This window comes from Triturus cristatus, chromosome 3_2 (assembly GCF_964204655.1).
Source record: "Triturus cristatus chromosome 3_2, aTriCri1.1, whole genome shotgun sequence".
Lineage (NCBI taxonomy): Eukaryota > Metazoa > Chordata > Amphibia > Caudata > Salamandridae > Triturus > Triturus cristatus.
This window is the reverse complement of record NC_140584.1, coordinates 1,220,573,239-1,220,592,383: the sequence shown is the minus strand read 5'-3', so window position 1 is coordinate 1,220,592,383 and position 19,145 is coordinate 1,220,573,239. Positions and strand designations below refer to the sequence as shown.

General features: G+C 52.6%; 1 protein-coding gene across 1 annotated transcript in view; it reads right to left on the bottom strand.

Annotated features, from left to right (window-relative positions):
• Nucleotides 1-16,632, bottom strand: part of LOC146859505 (fish-egg lectin-like) — a 256,323-nt gene extending 239,691 nt beyond the window's left edge. The window contains exon 1 of the mRNA XM_085650219.1: nt 16,540-16,632. Within this exon, the coding sequence (XP_085506345.1) occupies nt 16,540-16,591 (52 nt within the window). The 5' untranslated portion in view covers nt 16,592-16,632. The remainder of the gene's footprint in view (nt 1-16,539) is intronic.
• Between the last annotated feature and the right edge of the window lie 2,513 nt (nt 16,633-19,145).

Below are 19,145 nucleotides of genomic sequence, written 5' to 3'. Positions count from 1 at the left end.
GGCCCGACCCGGACCACGGCCACCAGTGACCTGCTACGGCTGCCAACAAACCGGACACTTTGCCAGCGATCCGGCCTGCCCTCTGAACCGAAGAAACGGGGCCGGCGGGCCCCCGCCCCGACAGCTGACAGCCGCCGCCTTGGGGGGAGGAGAAGAGGAAGAGGAGGCCCTCGACCGAGAGAACACTGAGTGGGAGCCGGCAGCCATGTCCCTGGTCTGCCTGGGTAGCCGAGAGATGGTACCCTGCACCCCCATCCCAACCAACACCCAGAAGTACCGGCAGCAGGTCACGGTCAATGGACAACGGGCCGAAGCCCTTCGTGACACAGGCGCCAGTATCACCGCTGTCCGCTGCCACCTGGTGACCCCTGAACAGATTCTACCGAATGTGCTGTGCCCCGTACGGACGGCCGACAACAGTGAAAGCCTATGCCAGATGGCCCTGGTCCCCTTCGAGTGGGGAGGGGTGACGGGCCTGCTGAAGGTGACAGTGCGCGACGACGCCCCGGTCGACTGCCTCCTGGGGAACGACTTGGAGAGTTCCCCCTGGGCTCAAGTAGAGCGACGAGAGCACCTCCGAATGTTGGGACTGGCTGATTGGGCCTGCGCCATCGCCCGGTCCATGACCGCCCAGGCCCCCCGCTCATCCTCGACCTCCGGGGCCGCCCAACCCGAGGGGCTCACACCCCCTCCCACCAGCAGCGAGGAGGAGGCGGACACCGACCCTGGACCCAGCGAATCCTCCCCCGAAGAGATGGCTTCTCCGAGCGCCCTACCAGAGCTGACACAATGGCGACACGAAGGGGGCCCCACCCGAGAGCAGTTCCAGCAAGAACAACAGTCCTGTCCCTCTCTCGAAGGGGTCCGACAACAGGCGACCGCGCAAGCCAACGGTGACCAGACCGGCACCCACTGGATCTACTGGGCCGAGGGCCTGTTGTACAGTGAACAGAAAGTAGCAGAACTCGGGGCCAGCCGCGTGTTGGTGGTCCCCCTCCGCTTCCGGGAGTTCCTTCTCAACCTGGCCCATGATGTGCCCCTCGCCGGACACTTGGGGCAAGACAAAACGTACAGTCGTCTGGTGACCCACTTCTACTGGCCCCGGATGCGGAGAGATGTGGACAACCACTGCCGGTCCTGCCAGACCTGCCAAGCCAGCGGAAAGACGGGGGGTCGGGCCAAGGCCCCCCTCCAGCCCTTTCCAGCCGTCAGCACCCCGTTCGAACGGGTCGGAATCGATATTGTGGGGCCCCTGGACCCCCAAACCGCCCTGGGTCACCGCTTCATCCTGGTCCTCGTGGACCACGCCACCAGGTACCCGGAGGCGGTCCCGCTAAGAACTATAACGGCCCCTGTGGTAGGCCGGGCCTTGATGGGGATCTTCTCCCGAGTGGGATTCCCCAGCGAAGTGGTGAGCGACCGCGGCACGAACTTTATCTCCAGGTACATGCGGTCCCTGTGGCAACAGTGCGGGGTCACATACAAGTTCACGACCCCCTATCACCCTCAGGGGAACGGACTGGTTGAGCGGTTCAACCGAACATTAAAAGGGATGATCCAGGGCCTGGAAGAACCCCTCAGGCGGAAATGGGATGTCCTGCTGCCCTGCCTCCTGTTTGCCTATCGGGAGGTCCCGCAGAAGTCCCTGGGGTTCAGCCCGTTTGAACTATTGTATGGACACCCGGTCCGCGGACCGCTCAGCCTGGTCAAGGAGGGCTGGGAGGTGAAGCCCCAAGGCGCCCCTCCTGACGTCTACCGATACCTCCTGACCCTCCGAAACCAGACCCGCAAGTTCCGAGCCATGGCCGAAGCCAACCTCGAGGCCAGCCAGGATGACATGAAGCGGTGGTACGATCGAAACACCTCTACTATAGAATTCGAGCCAGGTCAGAAAGTATGGGTCATGGCCCCGGTCGAACCCGGCGCCCTCCAGGACAAGTGGACCGGGCCCTTCAAGGTGGTGGAGAAGAAAAGTCCCGTCACCTACCTGGTCGACCTGGAGTCCCCCCGGAACCCCCTCCGGGTCCTACATGCTAACAGGCTAAAACCCCACTTCGCCCGGACCGAACTGAGCCTGCTGCTGGCGACCGACGAGGGGGGCGAGGACGACTCCGAGCCCTTGCCCGACCTCTTGCAATCCGACATTCATGATGGATCGATCGAAGGGGTCCAACTCGCCTCTTCCCTGACCCCGGAACAGCGCAACGACTGCCAGCAATTACTGCGGGACTACGCAGCCCTCTTCTCCCTCACCCCGGGGGTGACCCACTGGTGCGTCCACGACGTTGACACCGGGGAGAGCCCCCCCAGACGACACAGAGCCTACCGGGTGCCTGACCGAGTGCGGGCCTGCATCCAGGCAGAAGTAGCGAAGATGCTAGCCCTGGGGGTCATCGAACCTTCCGACAGCCCGTGGGCCAGCCCTGTCGTCCTGGTGCCCAAGGCCGCAGCTCCCGGCTACCCCCCAGAGTTGCGATTCTGCGTGGACTACCGAGCCCTGAATGCAGTAACCAAGACAGACGCACACCCGATACCCCGGGCCGACGAACTCATCGACCGCCTAGGGGCCGCTCACTACTTGAGCACACTGGACCTCACCGCCGGGTACTGGCAGATCCAGCTCACCCCCGGCGCCCAAGAAAGATCCGCCTTTTCGACCCCGGATGGGCATTACCACTTTCGGGTGATGCCCTTTGGAATGAAGAACGCCCCGGCCACCTTCCAAAGACTGGTGAACAAGGTTATGGCCGGGCTTGAGGCCTTCAGCGCGGCCTACTTAGATGACATTGCCGTATACAGCAACCACTGGGCCGAGCACCTCCTCCACCTGAAGGCCGTCCTGGCCGCCCTCCAGCAGGCCGGGCTCACAATCAAGGCCAGCAAATGTCAAATCGGCCACGGATCCGTGACCTACCTGGGCCATCAAGTGGGGAGCGGGCAGGTGGCCCCCCTCCAAGCGAAGATAGATGCCATCCAGACCTGGGAACCCCCCACTACCCAGACCGCTGTCCGGGCCTTCCTGGGCCTCACCGGATACTACCGGTGGTTTATCCGGGACTATGGGAGTATTGTTGGCCCCCTCACAGAGTTAACGTCCAAAAAGCAGCCCAAGAAGGTACACTGGACACCCCGCTGCCAAACAGCCTTCGACACCCTAAAGACAGCCATGTGTACTGCTCCGGTGCTGCAGGCCCCGGACTACCAGAAGGAGTTCGTGGTACAGACGGACGCCTCCAAGTATGGGATCGGGGCCGTCCTATCCCAAGCCGACGAAAAGGGGCTCGACCGACCAGTGGCCTTCATCAGCCGACGACTACTGCCCCGAGAGCAACGCTGGAGCACTATTGAGCGTGAGGCCTTCGCTGTGGTGTGGGCCCTCAAGAAGCTCCGGCCCTACCTCTTTGGCACCCACTTCCGGGTCCAGACCGACCACCGGCCCTTGCAATGGTTAATGCAAATGCGGGGCGAGAACCCCAAGCTGCTGCGGTGGTCCATCTCGCTACAAGGGATGGACTTTGACGTCGAACACCGGCCCGGCAATGACCACGCCAACGCCGACGGCCTGTCCCGCTTCTTCCGCCTTGACGAGGAGAATCCCCAAGGAGATGGGTGACTCTCCATGCCTTCGGCTGGGGGGGACGCCTGTTGGACCCGGCCTCGTGGCGTGGTCCTTAACCCCCTGGATTGTGCCCGTTCCCCGCCCCGGCCTTCACGGGCCACCCGTCTGAACTGCACCAAGGCCCTTCACCCTGAGCTGCACGTGGTCGCATACTCCTCGTGGCTCCGCCATCTTGTTGGCATCCACATCACGCCGTGCACCAGCCAGCGCGACCCCGCTCAACCCGGCCTCGACCCCAGCGAAGCCCCGACACCGAGGCACCACGAACTAGCCAGGGGGTGCCGCAGGAACCATTCATCGCCCCCGGCGGAGGACAGTATCGATGGGACCCCCAACTGTCCTCCCCTCTCGAGGTGTGATCGCCCTGCAACTCCCATGGGCCTGGCGCCTCTCCTGCTGGGCGTCTGGCCACCTCCACCCAGCCACTCCGCCCCCTCGGGCGCATAGGTCCGGACATCAAAGGGCTCCAGACCTATATCTGGGGCGACCCCACCTCAGATCGGCAGTTGTATCCCGGAGTCGAGAGCCCTGCTGATTGAATCGCGGCCGACCCTACGGAGAAGAACTCTTGTCGGAATCATCACGAGCCCTGCTGACTGCGTCGCGGCTCCTTCTTGTGAACCCTTTTGAATCACCTGGAACATCGGAGCCCTGCTGACGCTGTCGCGGCCCAACCTCGCTGAAACCTTCCTCGGAGCCCTGCTGACGACGTCGCGGCTCGAGCTGAGCAGAAACCATCTTGAGAGCCCTGCTGATTGAATCGCGGCTCTCCACGAACTGTACGCCAGAGCCCTGCTGACGCCGTCGCGGCTCGACCCCTCCGAGATCCGGAGGTCCTCCAGCTTGAGGATAACGAACTGGGCCCCAGGTACCCTCGTACCGCGCTCCTGCTAAAAACTGTCCCGCTACCCCTACCCTTCCAAAGAGACACTGAGACTTTTGGGTGGATCCCTCGATCCCTTCGTGTAAATATTGACCTCGTAACCTTTTTATTGCTGATAAAGAATTGCTTGTCGCAAGACAACCTCCTTGAGTCCTGTGTGGTGGTGTTACTGTGCTAGTACGTGATAGGAGAAGGATCTCTCAGGAGACTTCTCGGCAGCGCTCGGCTACTTCGTGCAGTGTGAGGGCCCCCCCCTTGGTGGTCTCACCGACTCCTCGGGGTCCGCCTTCCAACACTAGACACCTGGGGAAATCCAGCAAGGTATGGCTTGCGTGGATTTCCCAACATTTCCCTACTCAGAATCCCCTGCAAACCTCAAATTTTGTTGAAAACATCTATTTTTTCTCACATTTCTGTGTGGGAATGTTGTAGGATCACCGGGCTGACACAAATTTCCTGCCACCCAGCGTCTCCCCAGGTCTCCCGATAAAAATGGTACCTCACTTGTGTGGGTAGGCATAGTGGCTGCAACAGGAAATGGCCCAAATCGTACAGCGGAGACTTCAAAATTATCTATAACAAAACTGGCTAGTTTTGGGAGGGGACACCTGGGGTTTTGGCTCCCGGCTCGCTGGTATCTCGGGAAACCTATCAAACCCACACATTTCTGGAAACTAGACACTCTGGGAAGTCCAATGAGGTATGGCTTGTGTGAATCCCTCAACGTTTCCTTACCCAGAATCCCCTGCAAACCTTAAATTTAGCTGAAAAAAACACATTTTCCACATATTTTTCTGTGGACTCACCGTGGCGGTACAAATGTTCTACCCCACAGCGTTTTCCTTAGTGTCCTGAGTAAAATGATACCTTACTTGTGTGGGTGGACCAAGTATCCATGGCAGAAAAGGGACCAAAGCCTGTCATGGAGACTTCAAAACTAGCCATCACAAAACAACCTGGTTTTGCAAGGGGGGCACTGGGGTTTTTGGCCCTAGGCTCGACGGTCATCTAGGGAAACCTACCAAATCCAGACATTTCTGAAAGCTAGACACCCGGGGGAGTCCAACGAGGTATGGCTTGCATGGGCCCCCCAACATTTCCCTACCCAGAATCCACTGCAAACCACAAATGTAGCTCACTTTTTCTCAAATTTTTCTCAACAGTCTTTCTCCCCCATCTGCTCCCGGGATGAGGAGAAAGACTGTTGTACCCAAACAAATATGGGGGGAGCAAAGACCCTTGCCCAAGGGGCTGCTCCCCCTTCTCTGGTGCTAGTAGGTGGATCCCTGCTTGGGGATCGCCCTCCTGGGGTGCTCCCCAAGCAGGGATCCACTAGGAAATGGTACCATTAGATATTGGAGATTCTCCCCTTTTCAACGATACCCCTCCCATCTTTTTCGGTGCTCAGGGGGCTGAGATAACCCCCATGAGCACTAAGACAATGAAACTGAAACTAAGTTTCAGTTTCATTTTCATTGCAATGACGTCAGCTCACCATGTGTGCGATCGGCATTTGAATGAAAATGCAAATTGGCCTCAACCCCAACCTCCCGAGGCCAATAAAAAAAGGGAAATCTCTCTGCTGTCTGCAGCAGAGGGATTTAGTGCCCCTGTTCTCATGACGGAATGGTTCCGTCACGAGCATAGGAGCACTGGTGCTCATGACGGAACCATTCTGTAATGAGCACCGAAGGGGATAAGTAACTTGTACCATCATTGACGACACCAGTGATGTCATCTTTGAAGCCTCCTGTGTGACGTGTGAGGTCCTGGGTAGTGCGTTGAATGAGTTACAGTTGCCTAGCGCATTTAAAATGATGACTGTTGGACCTGGCCCTTTTTGAAGGGTCATCCCTAAACTTTTTGCCTTCCTCCTGTATTTTTTCTGACCTGGTGTTGGCTGATTTATGACTCTGGGCACCTTACCACTGCTGACCAGTGCTAAGGTGCATATGCTCTCCCTATGGTAAAATGTATACATTGATTGGTGTCCATGATTGGTTTATTTGGTTTACTGTCAGCCCCTAGTAAAGTGCACCAGGAGTGCCAGGGCTTGTAAGTACAAATGCTGCTGGTGGGTTTGCAGCACTGGTTGTGCCACCCACAGAAGCGGCCTAGTAAAATGTGTCTAGGATCTGCCACTGCAGAACCTGCGCGCAGTCTGGTACTGTCGCGCTGACTGCGCAAGTGCACCCACTTGCCAGTCCCTAAACCTTCCGTTAACTACATATTAGTCACCCCTCTGGTAGGCCCAAGGGCAGGGTGCATTGTAGGCATAAGGTAGGACATGCCCTGATGTGTGTGGCATGTCTTAGTAGTGAATTACAGCCATTTTCGTTTTTCACTATTGAAGGCTACCTGCTCTCCATAGGCCAGAATGGCTGCTGGAATTACTACACCCTGTAATCCCAGTGGACTCATAGAGCATGGTAGAAAGTTATGTTTAGTATGCCTGAACTCAGAATAATAAAATACTTCTTTTAGTAAAGTTTATTTTAATATCCTCCGTTTGTAAATACTACTTTTAAAAACTTAGTATTTACTGACCTGGCCATTTCAGTCCGCCTCTGCTGTGTGTGTGTGTGTTCTGCCTAGCAACAGTAAGGAGCAGGGCTGGGGAATTCCAGGAGACAGGCTGGCTGCCAGGTGGTGGGTAGAGAGATTACACCTGGATGGGTGGGAGGAGTCCACCATTGACTCTGAATAGACCTGTGCTCTGCCAGCACAAAGCCGGCTCCGCCCCCTGTGGAGCGGCTGATGTCTCTGCCCTGCTGCTGAAAGGAAAGAGCAGAGTCACCACAACAAAGTGCTCCAGAACTGGACTGAGCCAGGCCCAGGCCCCCTGGCGACAAAGAACAAAGGATTTGTGCTTTAAAAGAGGGAGCCCTGCTCCTAAGAAATCAGATCCTGTTTACGCAACGACGAACATCTGCCTGAAGGAGAAGGACCTGGAGAAGCTGAAGGAGGAATACTGTCTCTCTGCCTGAGAGACTAGCCTGCAGTGGGTGCCTGTCTGCTGGAAGGAGAGGAAAAGACTGAAGGAAAAGACTTTAAATCAACTTGTGCTGAACAATCTTAAAGGGCTTGCTTGTGAACTTGCCCCCTGATCTGCGCCCCAGGAACAGTGGGCGCACCCTACCCCCAGAAGAGGAGAAGGAGCTGGACGCAATCCCGTGACGCCGATCCCCAGAGAACCTGTGTGCCTCTCCCCCTTTCTCTACACCGCGACATCTGCCACCTGGGACTACCACGAGCACGGCCAGGACCAGCCTACCTGGTCCAAGCACCGCAAGTACCAGCCCCTCCGAGCCGTAGCTCGCAATGCGGAGAAAGGCACCTGAAGGCCTGCGCACCGAGCCCTGGCAACCCTGTGCCGTCAAGATCACCGCGAGGCCCTGTGCACACTTGTGATCCACTGAAAAGCTGATCGCGCTGCAACGCACTGTGGATTACCCCGGAGCTGCTTCCCCCTCCTCTGCCCTTGGTCGTGTGGCTGAGACCTTCTTCGGGTGCCCCACGAAGCACCGCCGCCCTCTGACTGCGAGGGACGACACCGCGACGTGGGACACTGCTCTGTCGAAACCTGAGGCCGCCAGGACCATCCCCTTGCAGAACAAAGGTATTTGAGGACCATCGCGCTAAAAGTACGGCCCGTACTTGCCTACGTACGAGCCGTACCTGCTTGAGACCTAGTGGGTTCGACCCGTACTGCTGCCTGTTCGAACGTACTGCCTTTTAAATATAGTGGGTTCGACCCGTACTGCTGCCTGTTCGAACGTACTGCCTTTTAAATATAGTGGGTTCGACTCGTACTGCTGCCTGTTCGAACGTACTGCCTTTTAAATATTCTAGGTTCGACTCGTACTGCTGTTTGTTCGCGCCATACTTGCCTGAAACGTACTTCCTTCGAGTGGTACCTGGAGTGCCTTGGGGTGAGCCGTACCTACGTTTGAAATCATCACCCCGGGGCCGAAGTTCGACTCGTACTGCTTCTGGGCTAAACAGGACTGCCTTTAAACTGTTCAGGGTTCGCACCGTACTGCCCTGCTCCCTGTTCGCACCGTACTGCCCTGCAAATAGCCTGGGTTCGCACCGTATTGTTGCCTGGTACTGCTGCTGAAGACTCGGGGTTCGCGCCGTACTGTTTGAGCCGTACTACATTGAAAACCATTGCCGGTGCTCACGCGAGAAGCGTGAGACTCGGCAAGCATATTCCGGCTCACGCGAGAAGCGTGAGAAACGGCAAGGTACTGCAAAAACCTTGCCCAGAGCATCCCAAAGGCGCTACGAAGTGCACATAAGACCTAAGAACCTGATTTTAACTAGAACTGTGCCATATTGAGATCTGTGGACTGCCCTTAAGCATTTAAAGAGTAACTGGATTATTTCGTCAAGAGTACTGTATTTTTGCAACCTGCCTGAAAGAAAACCTTTTATATAAAGACTTCTATTTTTGATAAATACAGCCTTGTGTCTTTTGTGTGGTGGGGTGGTGATTATTGTGTGGGACAACCTGAACGCTTAACCTTATGCCCTCTGGAAATTTAGCCTGACTGCTCGCGCCACGTTACCTAGAGGGTGAGCAGGGGTTATTTTTAAAGAGGTGATCCTTTGCCCTGACTTAGAGGAAAGGGTCCCTGCTTGTCGCAAGTGCATACCTGCGCCAACCAGAGACCCCGGATTCTAACAATGACTTTCAATGGGGCTGTACTGCCCCAGTCATAGAAGTTTCATGAGGGAACTTTTATGAGCTTTAAAATAAGATTAACTAGGCACTTAATAATAAACTATAACCTTCCTCTATAAAAGTTATCCAGGATTCTTTCGAGTCTTCTTTGGAATAGATCCACAACTCCCTGTAACTTGCCGCTCCCTCTGCCCTCAGCATCTGTCAGTATCCATTTAAATTGATACTTGTATAGCGCACTACTCACCCACAAGGGTCTCAAGGCGCTTGTACGAATACCGCTGTGGAACCCATCCTGGCTTTCCCTGTGAGGCGTCCACTCCTGGGCACCCCCAAGGTGGAGGCCAGGCATCCTTAGCGTTGTGGGGCCGTTGTGGAGATTAAGCAAGCTATTGCCCAGAGTTGCAGAGTGGGACTCCATGATTGGAATGGCACCGAGGCGAGAATTATCAGGTCCGTGGAATTTTTGAGCCCAAGACCCGCCGAGGCGGGGAATTGAACCACGGTCCTGGGCTAGACCTCTGCAGCAGGGTCTGCCGCTCTAATCATTGAGCCACACTTCTCCATCAACACCTAAGCTCTTTTTATGACACTTGACCATAACCTCATGCAGTTATAGTTGTCCAATAAGCCAACTTAGTCCACAACAAGGTTTTTGACCTTTCCTGCATCCAGACCCTTGTTCTCAGGGTCCACTGGGTGCTGGGGATAGGGTAATGCTGATAACCTCTTTAGGAAAGTACCCCTCCTTAGGTTTCATCTGCACAGCGCTTGAGCTGTGCTTGTGAAATCTATTGTTAATATTAATCTTAAATGGGACTTGCTTTTTATTCGTTCCTGTGCTTGGAAGTTATATTTCCTCCGTATCTATTGGCTGTAGCGTGCTATTTCCTGTTGTTCCTCGTGTCTTTCTCTTATCAGTCTCCCTTCTCACTTTTGACATACCTCTCACCCGGCACTCACATTCCCATCACCCTCCACACACATCTCACACCCTGAACTCAAACTGCTCATCCCACACTTATACTATTGACATACCTCTCACCTTATACTCACACACCTCTTACCTGGTGCAAGGTAACATCTCTCACCCTGTACATGTACTGTATTTACCAATGCTTGTCAAAATTATGGCCCACTGGATAAACACTCCAGGTATACTTATGTTTAACCCTTTCAAGTCCATACTGAACACTTCTATATATGCAAATTCCCCAAAAATGTCTGAACAGAATGACACGAAATCACAAAAAGCACGCTTTCTGAGTAAAGTTCGAACTTTTTGCCTAATTTAGTGTGATTCTCCTGGGCTGTTTTTTGTGTAGCTGCAACAGATGCTTTCCATGGGAATTGACATGGCAAATCCGTGTTTTGGGCCCCTTTTTTCTTGTCCTTCACTTTATGGATTGGCACAAAACTTTCCAGGAAGTGCAGGTCGATTAACTATTTTTGGAAAGAATTGTCAAATAGCACCAGCGTTATTAGAGAAATGAAAAACTATCTTCCTGTGGAAACTCTCGCCTAACTATAGCTACACTTTGGGCAAGTGTGTCCACTGTCTGCGCTCCTATATTTTTTGGTCATAGAAACACTGGCATGTCTGCTAAGGAAATATCATCACAGAAAAGAAATGCGCTTTGGGAAACACGGCCGCTCTTATTCATGTACGCTGATGATATCTCCTTCCTGGTTAACCTCTTCCGTGCTCATGACGTCTCCCGGCCGTCATGAGTCACGATGGGCGTGTGCGGACGACGGCCAGGAGACGTCATGACCACGCCCGAGAATGGAATGTCCAGCACTGCGGGAGCGCTGCGGCGGAATTTGCGCCGCAGCGAAGAGGTTAAGAATCCTGTCGGCAACAATAACTCTCTGCTGATGGCCAGGGCTAAAAATAAACTGGAGATGGATTCCACTAAAATGCCACGGGCCCGATTCACAGAACAAACTTAAGACAAAATCCTAAACTTAGTACCACTTTGGTATTCACAGAATGCACTTACTACTTCTGGTATTCACAGAATGAACTTACTACTTTTGCGATTCACAGAATAAACTTACTACTTTTGGTATTCACAGAATGGATTTACGACTACTAACTTTACGTCCGCACTCGGGCCGGAAATTCCGGCCCGGAGGCGAAGCTTCCGGCCCGGAGGTGGGGATTCCGGCCAGTGGCGGAGATTTAGCTATGGCCAAAATCTCCACCTCTGGGCCGGAAGCTCCGCCTCTGGCCCGGAAGCCCCGCCTCCGGGCCGGAAGCTCCGCCTCCGGGCCGGAAGCTCTGCCTCCGGGCCGGAATTTCCGGCCCGAGTGCGGACGTAAAGTTAGTAGTCGTAAATCCATTCTGTGAATACCAAAAGTAGTAAGTTTATTCTGTGAATCGCAAAAGTAGTAAGTTCATTCTGTGAATACCAGAAGTAGTAAGTGCATTCTGTGAATACCAAAATGGTACTAAGTTTAGGATTTTGTCTTAAGTTAATTCTGTGAATCGGGCCCCCAATATCTAGGGCAATATTCATGGCCAAGTCAGGCAGTGCAGCGCAGCACCGCAATTCGCCTCGCTGTGCTGCACTGCATGACTAGGAGAGGGCAGGAATATGCTGTATTTAAGTCAGTGTGGTGCATTGCTGCCTTTTCCCCTTTGCTGGCCCCTTTTGGTTGTCTAACGCCAATGCAGGCACCCTTGCATCATGGTGAGAAGGTTCCTGCACGTATACAGGATTTATTTTCAGCAGTCATAGAACGAGGAAGTAATGGGAGAAGTGTGGCTCAGGGGTTAGAGGCGGCAGACCCGGAAGCTGAGATCGGTCCTGGACCAGGGTTCAATTCCCCGCCTCGGCGGGTCTTGGGTTAAAAATTCCACGGACTCGATAATTCTCGCCCCGGTGCCTCCTCCACTCACGGGTTCACACTCTGCGACTCTGGGCAATAGCTTGCTTAATCTCCACAACGGCCCCTCGCGGCGGGATGCCTGACTTTCACCTTGTGGATACCCTGCTATCTCACAGGGGAATACCAGGACGGGTTCCCTAAGCAAGCGCCGGGAAACCCACTGCGGGTAGCTGTGCGCTATATAAGCTCAACTACATTTACATTTACATGGGGAGAAATAAGGACATTTCTTCTTGTTATGCCTCACCTAGGGAGGCGTAGGCTTTTGGCACATTCTTAAGTCTATCACTTCTGGCAAATCTGGGAATTCTTCAAAATCCATGGTTGTTGCGTGGGAATACATATGCAGCACCCATGGAAAGGCCTCCCTGGTGTAGAGTAAGGCACTGCAGTGATTTGTGCAGTGTTGCATTACTCAAGATTTATGAAGCCACTGAGGGCCCTGCAAGGTGGCTTTGTGTGGCTTTATATAACTCATTTTTAAGGTGCGTCTCTCCTGCACCAAGTTGTGTGGCACAAGAATGACACGTAGTGGCACATAAATATGCTCCCTACATTTCCATTTGCTGGAGGACTGACCCAGTAAGAAACTAGTGAATAATGTACCACATATACATTGATACCATTATAGTGGTGAATTATGGGGTTTGTGGACTTTGTGCCACGTTCATTTTACTGCAAACACTTCCCTGCCTGCGTTGAAGCATCCAATAAATAGAACTGCAGTTAGAGGTGGCAATATGTCTGTGGACAGTTTGGAAGGGGAGAGGAAGACAAGAGGGCAAGACCCCTAATAAGAAATGGCAATCACTGCATGGCAAACACTGGCGTTGAGAGTGTCTCATTTTTTCTCCACTGTGAATTGTCTACAAGTCAAATTCCAGGCCATGTATGAGAAGTGTTACAAATGCAGGGCCTCATTTACGAGGAAGTGGTGTGAGGCAGTGTCGCAAGTGTTCTTGCTACGCTGCCCTACGTGAATGAGAATGGGCATAAATGCACCATATCTATGAAATTCATTTCATGCATTCCTGTACTTTCCCCCTGCGCTGGCGCACAGTTTGTTGCCTAGTGCCAATGTAGGCAGCTTTGCACCATGCAAAGGTACCTCCATTGCAGACAAGTTTATTTTTGTGCAGAAAGAGGCACCTTCCTGCACAAACATAATGCTGAAAGGTATTTTCCTCATTCTATGTGTGCTGCACAATGCAGCACACATGGAAAGAGGAAAAAAACGAGGAGAAATGAAAATATTTCAACTTGTTACGCCTGCTCTGGGGAGGCATAAGGTTTTGCCGCTGCCAATGGTTTGCGTAATTTTGTAAATCTGGGGCAGAATCAAAAATCATGGCTGTTGTGTGGGAACACCCACTGCAAAGCCCACGGATGCAGTGTAAGGCAATGCAGCGCTTTACAGTGCTTTGCCTTTGTCCATCTGTTTGAGGCCATGCAGAGCCACGCAGGGTGGCTTTGAAACAGATATATGATTGAGAGGCTTGAGCAGCTGGAGTGTCAAAAACAGTGATGCAATGGGGGCGCAGGCTGCTTGTAAATAAGCCCCTTAGTACAGAGGTTGGTTAAACCCTCTCTAATGGTAAACAACGGGATCGCACTGATGAAAACGGTGGTTCTGTCAAAGCTTCTGTACCTCTTTCAGACATTCCTCTTACACTAAAGAAAGGTCTCTTTAGCCGTCTTCAGCTACTAATGATGACTCTGGCCTGGAAACAAGCACGTCTTAGCTGCTCCAAGGTACAAAAGCCACACAAACAGGGTTGTTCTGATGCTCCAATATTTAAGATTTACAATTTGGTGACGCAGGTGCACTTTGCTTATCATTGCATACATAAATGTAGAAAGGCACCAGATTATGACTTGGAGTGCAGCCCGGTTGGGACGCTCCCTATACAGGCTGCCAGAGGCCGGCGTGTCCGGACCATGAGGTACAGACAGTAAAGTGCTTGAGGTGTGAACAGTGGTGGCTGGCTGTGCTAGGGTTAATCCGCTGGAGTACTTTCTGAAGGCTGAAATCACACACTACCGCTATGCTACGATGGGTGATTAATTCCACTCCGCTGGCAGAGTTACACTTGTAATGCAGGGTTCCGGCAAAACTCCACAAACTAAAGTGCCTAGCCACCTCAAGGTAGTAGTATGCTTTATAAACTTAATTTAATTTTCATTTAATTTCATTTCAACCTCCACATGGCAGAGCTTTTTCTTACCGTCAGCTTGCCAGCGTTAAGTTGTTGAGTGAGAATTAGCACCCCTTAGCATGCATTTTGGGCACTAGGAAGGCACCCAGTGAAATGTTCTCAAATGGTGTCCGAGACCGCTCATGATGAGAAAGCTGCAGTTCGTGTAGAAATCTACTCCAATGGCAGCGAAGAACCAGCGCCCTCTGGCGCGCCATGTGGGGTCGTTCATGCTGATTTTGCAGTGTGGAACAAGCTCTTGGCACTAAAAATCAGGATGCATGCCGATTCTGCCTGCTTAAGAAAATCTGCTTGTCGCACTATTAACATACGAACTACTAGCCGTACATATGACCCCTGGCAAGCAAAAAGGTAGAGAAGGACTCAATAGCATTTTCAGGGCACAGTAGTGGTGTCATAACACTTTACAAATGCAAAATGAATTCAAGTCAAAACCAACAAACTGAGGCACAGAAACAGTATAAAAGGTGCTCAGAAGGTCTAAAACTGGCTTGTGTCACCTTTGTGCCACAAGCTGCACCTCATTATTGTTGCACCTGTGTGGTGTAAGAGTCAGGCCCACAAACTGCACCTCGTTATTTTTGCACATGTGTAGTGTAAGAGTCAGGCCCACAAACTGCACCTCATTATTTTGCGCATGTGTGGTGTAAGAGTCAGGCCCACAAACTGCACCTCATTATTGTTGCACCTGTGTGGTGTAAGAGTCAGGCCCACAAACTGCACCTCATTATTGTTGCAGCTGTGTGGTGTCAGAGTCAGGCCCACAAACTGCACCTCATTATTTTTGCACATGTGTGGTGTAAGAGTCAGGCCCACAAACTGCACCTCATAATTGCTGCACCTGTGTGGTGTAAGAGTCAGGCCCACAAACTGCACCTCATTGTTGTTGCACCTGTGCGGTGTAATAAAGTGTAGGGTCCACAAACTGCACCTCGTTATTGTTACACCTGTGTGGTGTAAGATCAGACCCACAAACTGCATTACATTATTGTTACACCTGTGTGATGTAAAAATGGAAGAATCATCCCACAAACTGCACCTCTTCATTGATGAACCTGAGTGGCACACAAACTGCACCTACATGGTGTAAGAGTCAGGCTCACAACCTGCACCTCATTATTGTTGTACCTGTGCACTGTAAATGTCAGGTCCATAAACTGCACCTCATTGTTATTGAACCTGTGCGGTGTAAGAGTCAGGCTCACAAGCTGCACCTCATCATTGTTGAACCTGGGCGGTGTACGAGTCAGGCACACAAACTGCACCTCGTCATTGTTGCACTCGTGATGTAAGAGTCAGTCCCACAAACTGCACCTCATTATTGTGGCACCCGTGTGGTGTAAGAGTGAGGCCCACAAACTGCACCTCATTATTGTTGCACCTGTGTGGTGTAAAAGTCACGCCATTATTGTTGCACCTCTGGGGTATACGGTTCACGCTCACAAACTGCACGTCATTATTGTTGCACCAGTGTAGTGTAAGAGTCAGGCACACAAACTGCACCTCATCATTGTTGCACTCGTGGTGTAAGAGTCAGGCCCACAAACTGCACCTCATCATTGTTGCACCCGTGTGGTGTTTGGAGTCAGGCCCACAAACTGCACCTCATTATTGTTGCACCCGTGTGGTGTAAGAGTCAGGCCCACAAACTGCACCTCATTATTGTTGCACCTGTGTGTTGCAAGAGTCAGGCCCACAAACTGCACCTCATTATTGTTGCACCTGTGCGGTGTAAGAGTCAGGCTCACAAGCTGCACCTCATTATTGTTGCACATGTGTGGTGTAAGAGTCAGGCCATTATTGTTCCACCTCTGGGGTATACGGTTCAGGCCCACAAACTGCACCTCATTGTTGTTGCACCTGTGTGGTGTAAGAGTCAGGCCCACAAACTGCACCTCGTTATTTTTGCACATGTGTGGTGTAAGAGTCAGGCCCACAAACTGCACCTCATTTTTGTTGCACCTGTGTGGTGTATGAGTCAGGCCCACAAACTGCACCTCCTTGTTGTTGCACCTGTGCGTTGTAAGAAAGAGTAGGGCCCACAAACTGCACCTCGTTATTGTTACACCTGTGTGGTGTAAGAGTCAGACCCACAAACTTCACCTCATTACTGTTGCATTCATACCACTAAATCCCTTCTAAGCTCTCCTTGTTCTACAGCACATGTACAGGTCTACGCAGACTGTGTGTGATCCTGTCGCACAAAGCCATGCTCACAGCGTTGAATGGGGGACCTCACCTGAGCATTCCACCATCAGGGCCAGAAGCAGCAAAGTTACGGAATGCACCATTGTCCGTCTGTATGTCCGTCTGTTCGTCTGACCTGTCCACCCTTCAGGAACTTCTGCAAGATGAGGAGAGGACTGTGTGCTGGCCTTTAAATAGGCTGCAATTCCCAGTCCCACCCAGGAGGTCGGATAAGAGGACGCATCTGATTGGGCATCAGCCCATGTGCATCTGAGACTCAAAGAGCCTGAGAAAGTGCAGGCTTCAGCTACAACAAAGAGAAGCTGCTGACAGAGTGCCAGAGATCAGTTCTGGTGCAGGAGATGCCCCTATTCTCAGAATGCAGTAAGGTCAGGCCATGGTTTCTCTGAGGTTCAGACCCACTGCTGACATCAGCAGATGTGTTCATGGCAGACGAGAGCCAGGACCCAGGTCTGTGGCGGTGGAACTAGAGGTGCGGGCGGCGCTGCTGCACCCCTCAATAGATGTAGGGACAGAAACAAGCAGAAGGATAAACCACAAGGAAGACTTTCTTTTGATTGATCATGTGCTGTAACCTTTTGGTGAAAACAAACCTTCACGCCATGAACAGTGTTTGCTGAGAACTTACTGTGACATTTTATTTATTGGGAACTTACAAATTGGTCAGAAAGTAAAACTCTTGAATGTTGCAGAACTCACTACAAGCGGGACACTCCTCACAAGAGAGGAACTCCCCACAAGAGGGCACTCCCCACAAGAGGAACACTCACCACAAGAGGGACACTCACCACAAGAGGGGCACTCCTCACAAGAGGGGCACTCCTAACAAGAGGGGCACTCCCCACAAGAGGGACACTTCTCACAAAAGCAACACTCGTCACAAAAGGGACACTCTTCACAGGAGGGACACTCCCCTGCAAGGGGGACACTCTTCACAAGAGGGAAACTCCCCACAAGAGGGACACTACTCACAGAGAAACACTCCTGACAAGGGGGCCACTCCCGACAAGAGGGACACTCCTCATAAGAGGGATACTGCATACAAGAGGGACACCCCCCACAAAAGGGACACACGCAAAAGGGACAATGTCTACAAGCGGGACACTCCTCACTAGAGGGAAATTCCCTACAAGAGGGACACTCCCCGCAAGAGGGAAATTCCCTACAAGAGGGACACTCCTCACAAGAGGGACTCTCATACAAGAGGGACACTCCTCAGAAGAGGGACACTCCTCACCTCACAAGAGGGACTCTCCCCACAAGAGGGACACTCTGTTCAAGAGGGACACTCCCCACTGGAGGGTCACTCCTCATCTCACAAGAGGGATGCTCCCCCACAAGAGGAACACTCCCAACAAGAGGTACATACAATAATGAAATGGGACACTCCTCGACTCACAAGAGGGACACTACCCACATGAAGGACACTCCTCACCTCACATGAGGGCCACTCCCAAAAAGAGGGACACTCCTCACAAGATTGTGACACTCCCCACAAGAGGGACACTGCATACCAGAGGGACAATCCATATAACAGGTGCACTCCTCACAGAGAAACACTCCTTACAAGAGGGACACTCCCAACAAGAGGAACACTCCCCACAAGAGGGACACGCACACAAGGGACACTCTCCACAAGCAGGACACTACCCACAAAAGGGGAACTCCCTGGCAAGGGGACACTCACACAATAGGGACACTCCTCACAAGAGGGACACTACCCACAAGAGGGACACTCCTCACAAAGAAACACTCCTGACAAGGGGGCCACTCCCTTCAAGAAAAACACTCTAACAACAGGGACACTGCATACAAGAGGGACACCCCCATAAGAGGGACACATGCAAAAGGGACACTCCCCACAAGAGGGACACTCCTCCCAAGAGGGAAACTCCCTACAAAAGGGACACTCCTTGCAAGAGGGAAACTTTCCACGAGAGGGACTCTCATACAAGAGGGACTATCATACAAGAGGGACACTCATCACAAGAGGGACACTCCCCACAAGAGAGACACTCCTCACCTCACATGAGGGATACTCCTCACAAGAAGGACACTGCTCACAAGAAGGACACTCCTCACAAGATTGTGACACTCCCCACAAGAGGGACACTGCAGACCAGAGGGACAATCCTTATAACAGGTACACTCCTCACAGAGAAACACTCCGTCCAAGAGGGACACTCCCAACAAGAGGGACACTCCCCACAAGAGAGACACACACACAAGGGACACTCTCCACAAGTAGGACACTTCCCACAAAAGGGGCACTCCCCAGCAAGGGGACACTCACACAAGAGGGACACTCCTCGCAAGAGGGACACTACCCACAAGAGGGACTCTTCTCACAAGAGGAAAACTCACCACAAGAGGGACACTCCTCACAGAGAAACACTCCTGACAAGGGGGCCACTCCCTTCAAGAAAAACACTTCTAACAAGAGGGACACTGCATACAAGAGGGACACTCACCACAAGAGGGACACTCACCAGAAGAGGAGCACTCCTCACCAGAGGGGCACCCCTAACATAAGGGGCACTCCTCACAAGAGGGACACTTCTCACAAAAGCAACACTCCTCACAAGAGGGACACTTCTCACAAAAGCAACACTCGTCACAAAAGGGACACTCTTCACA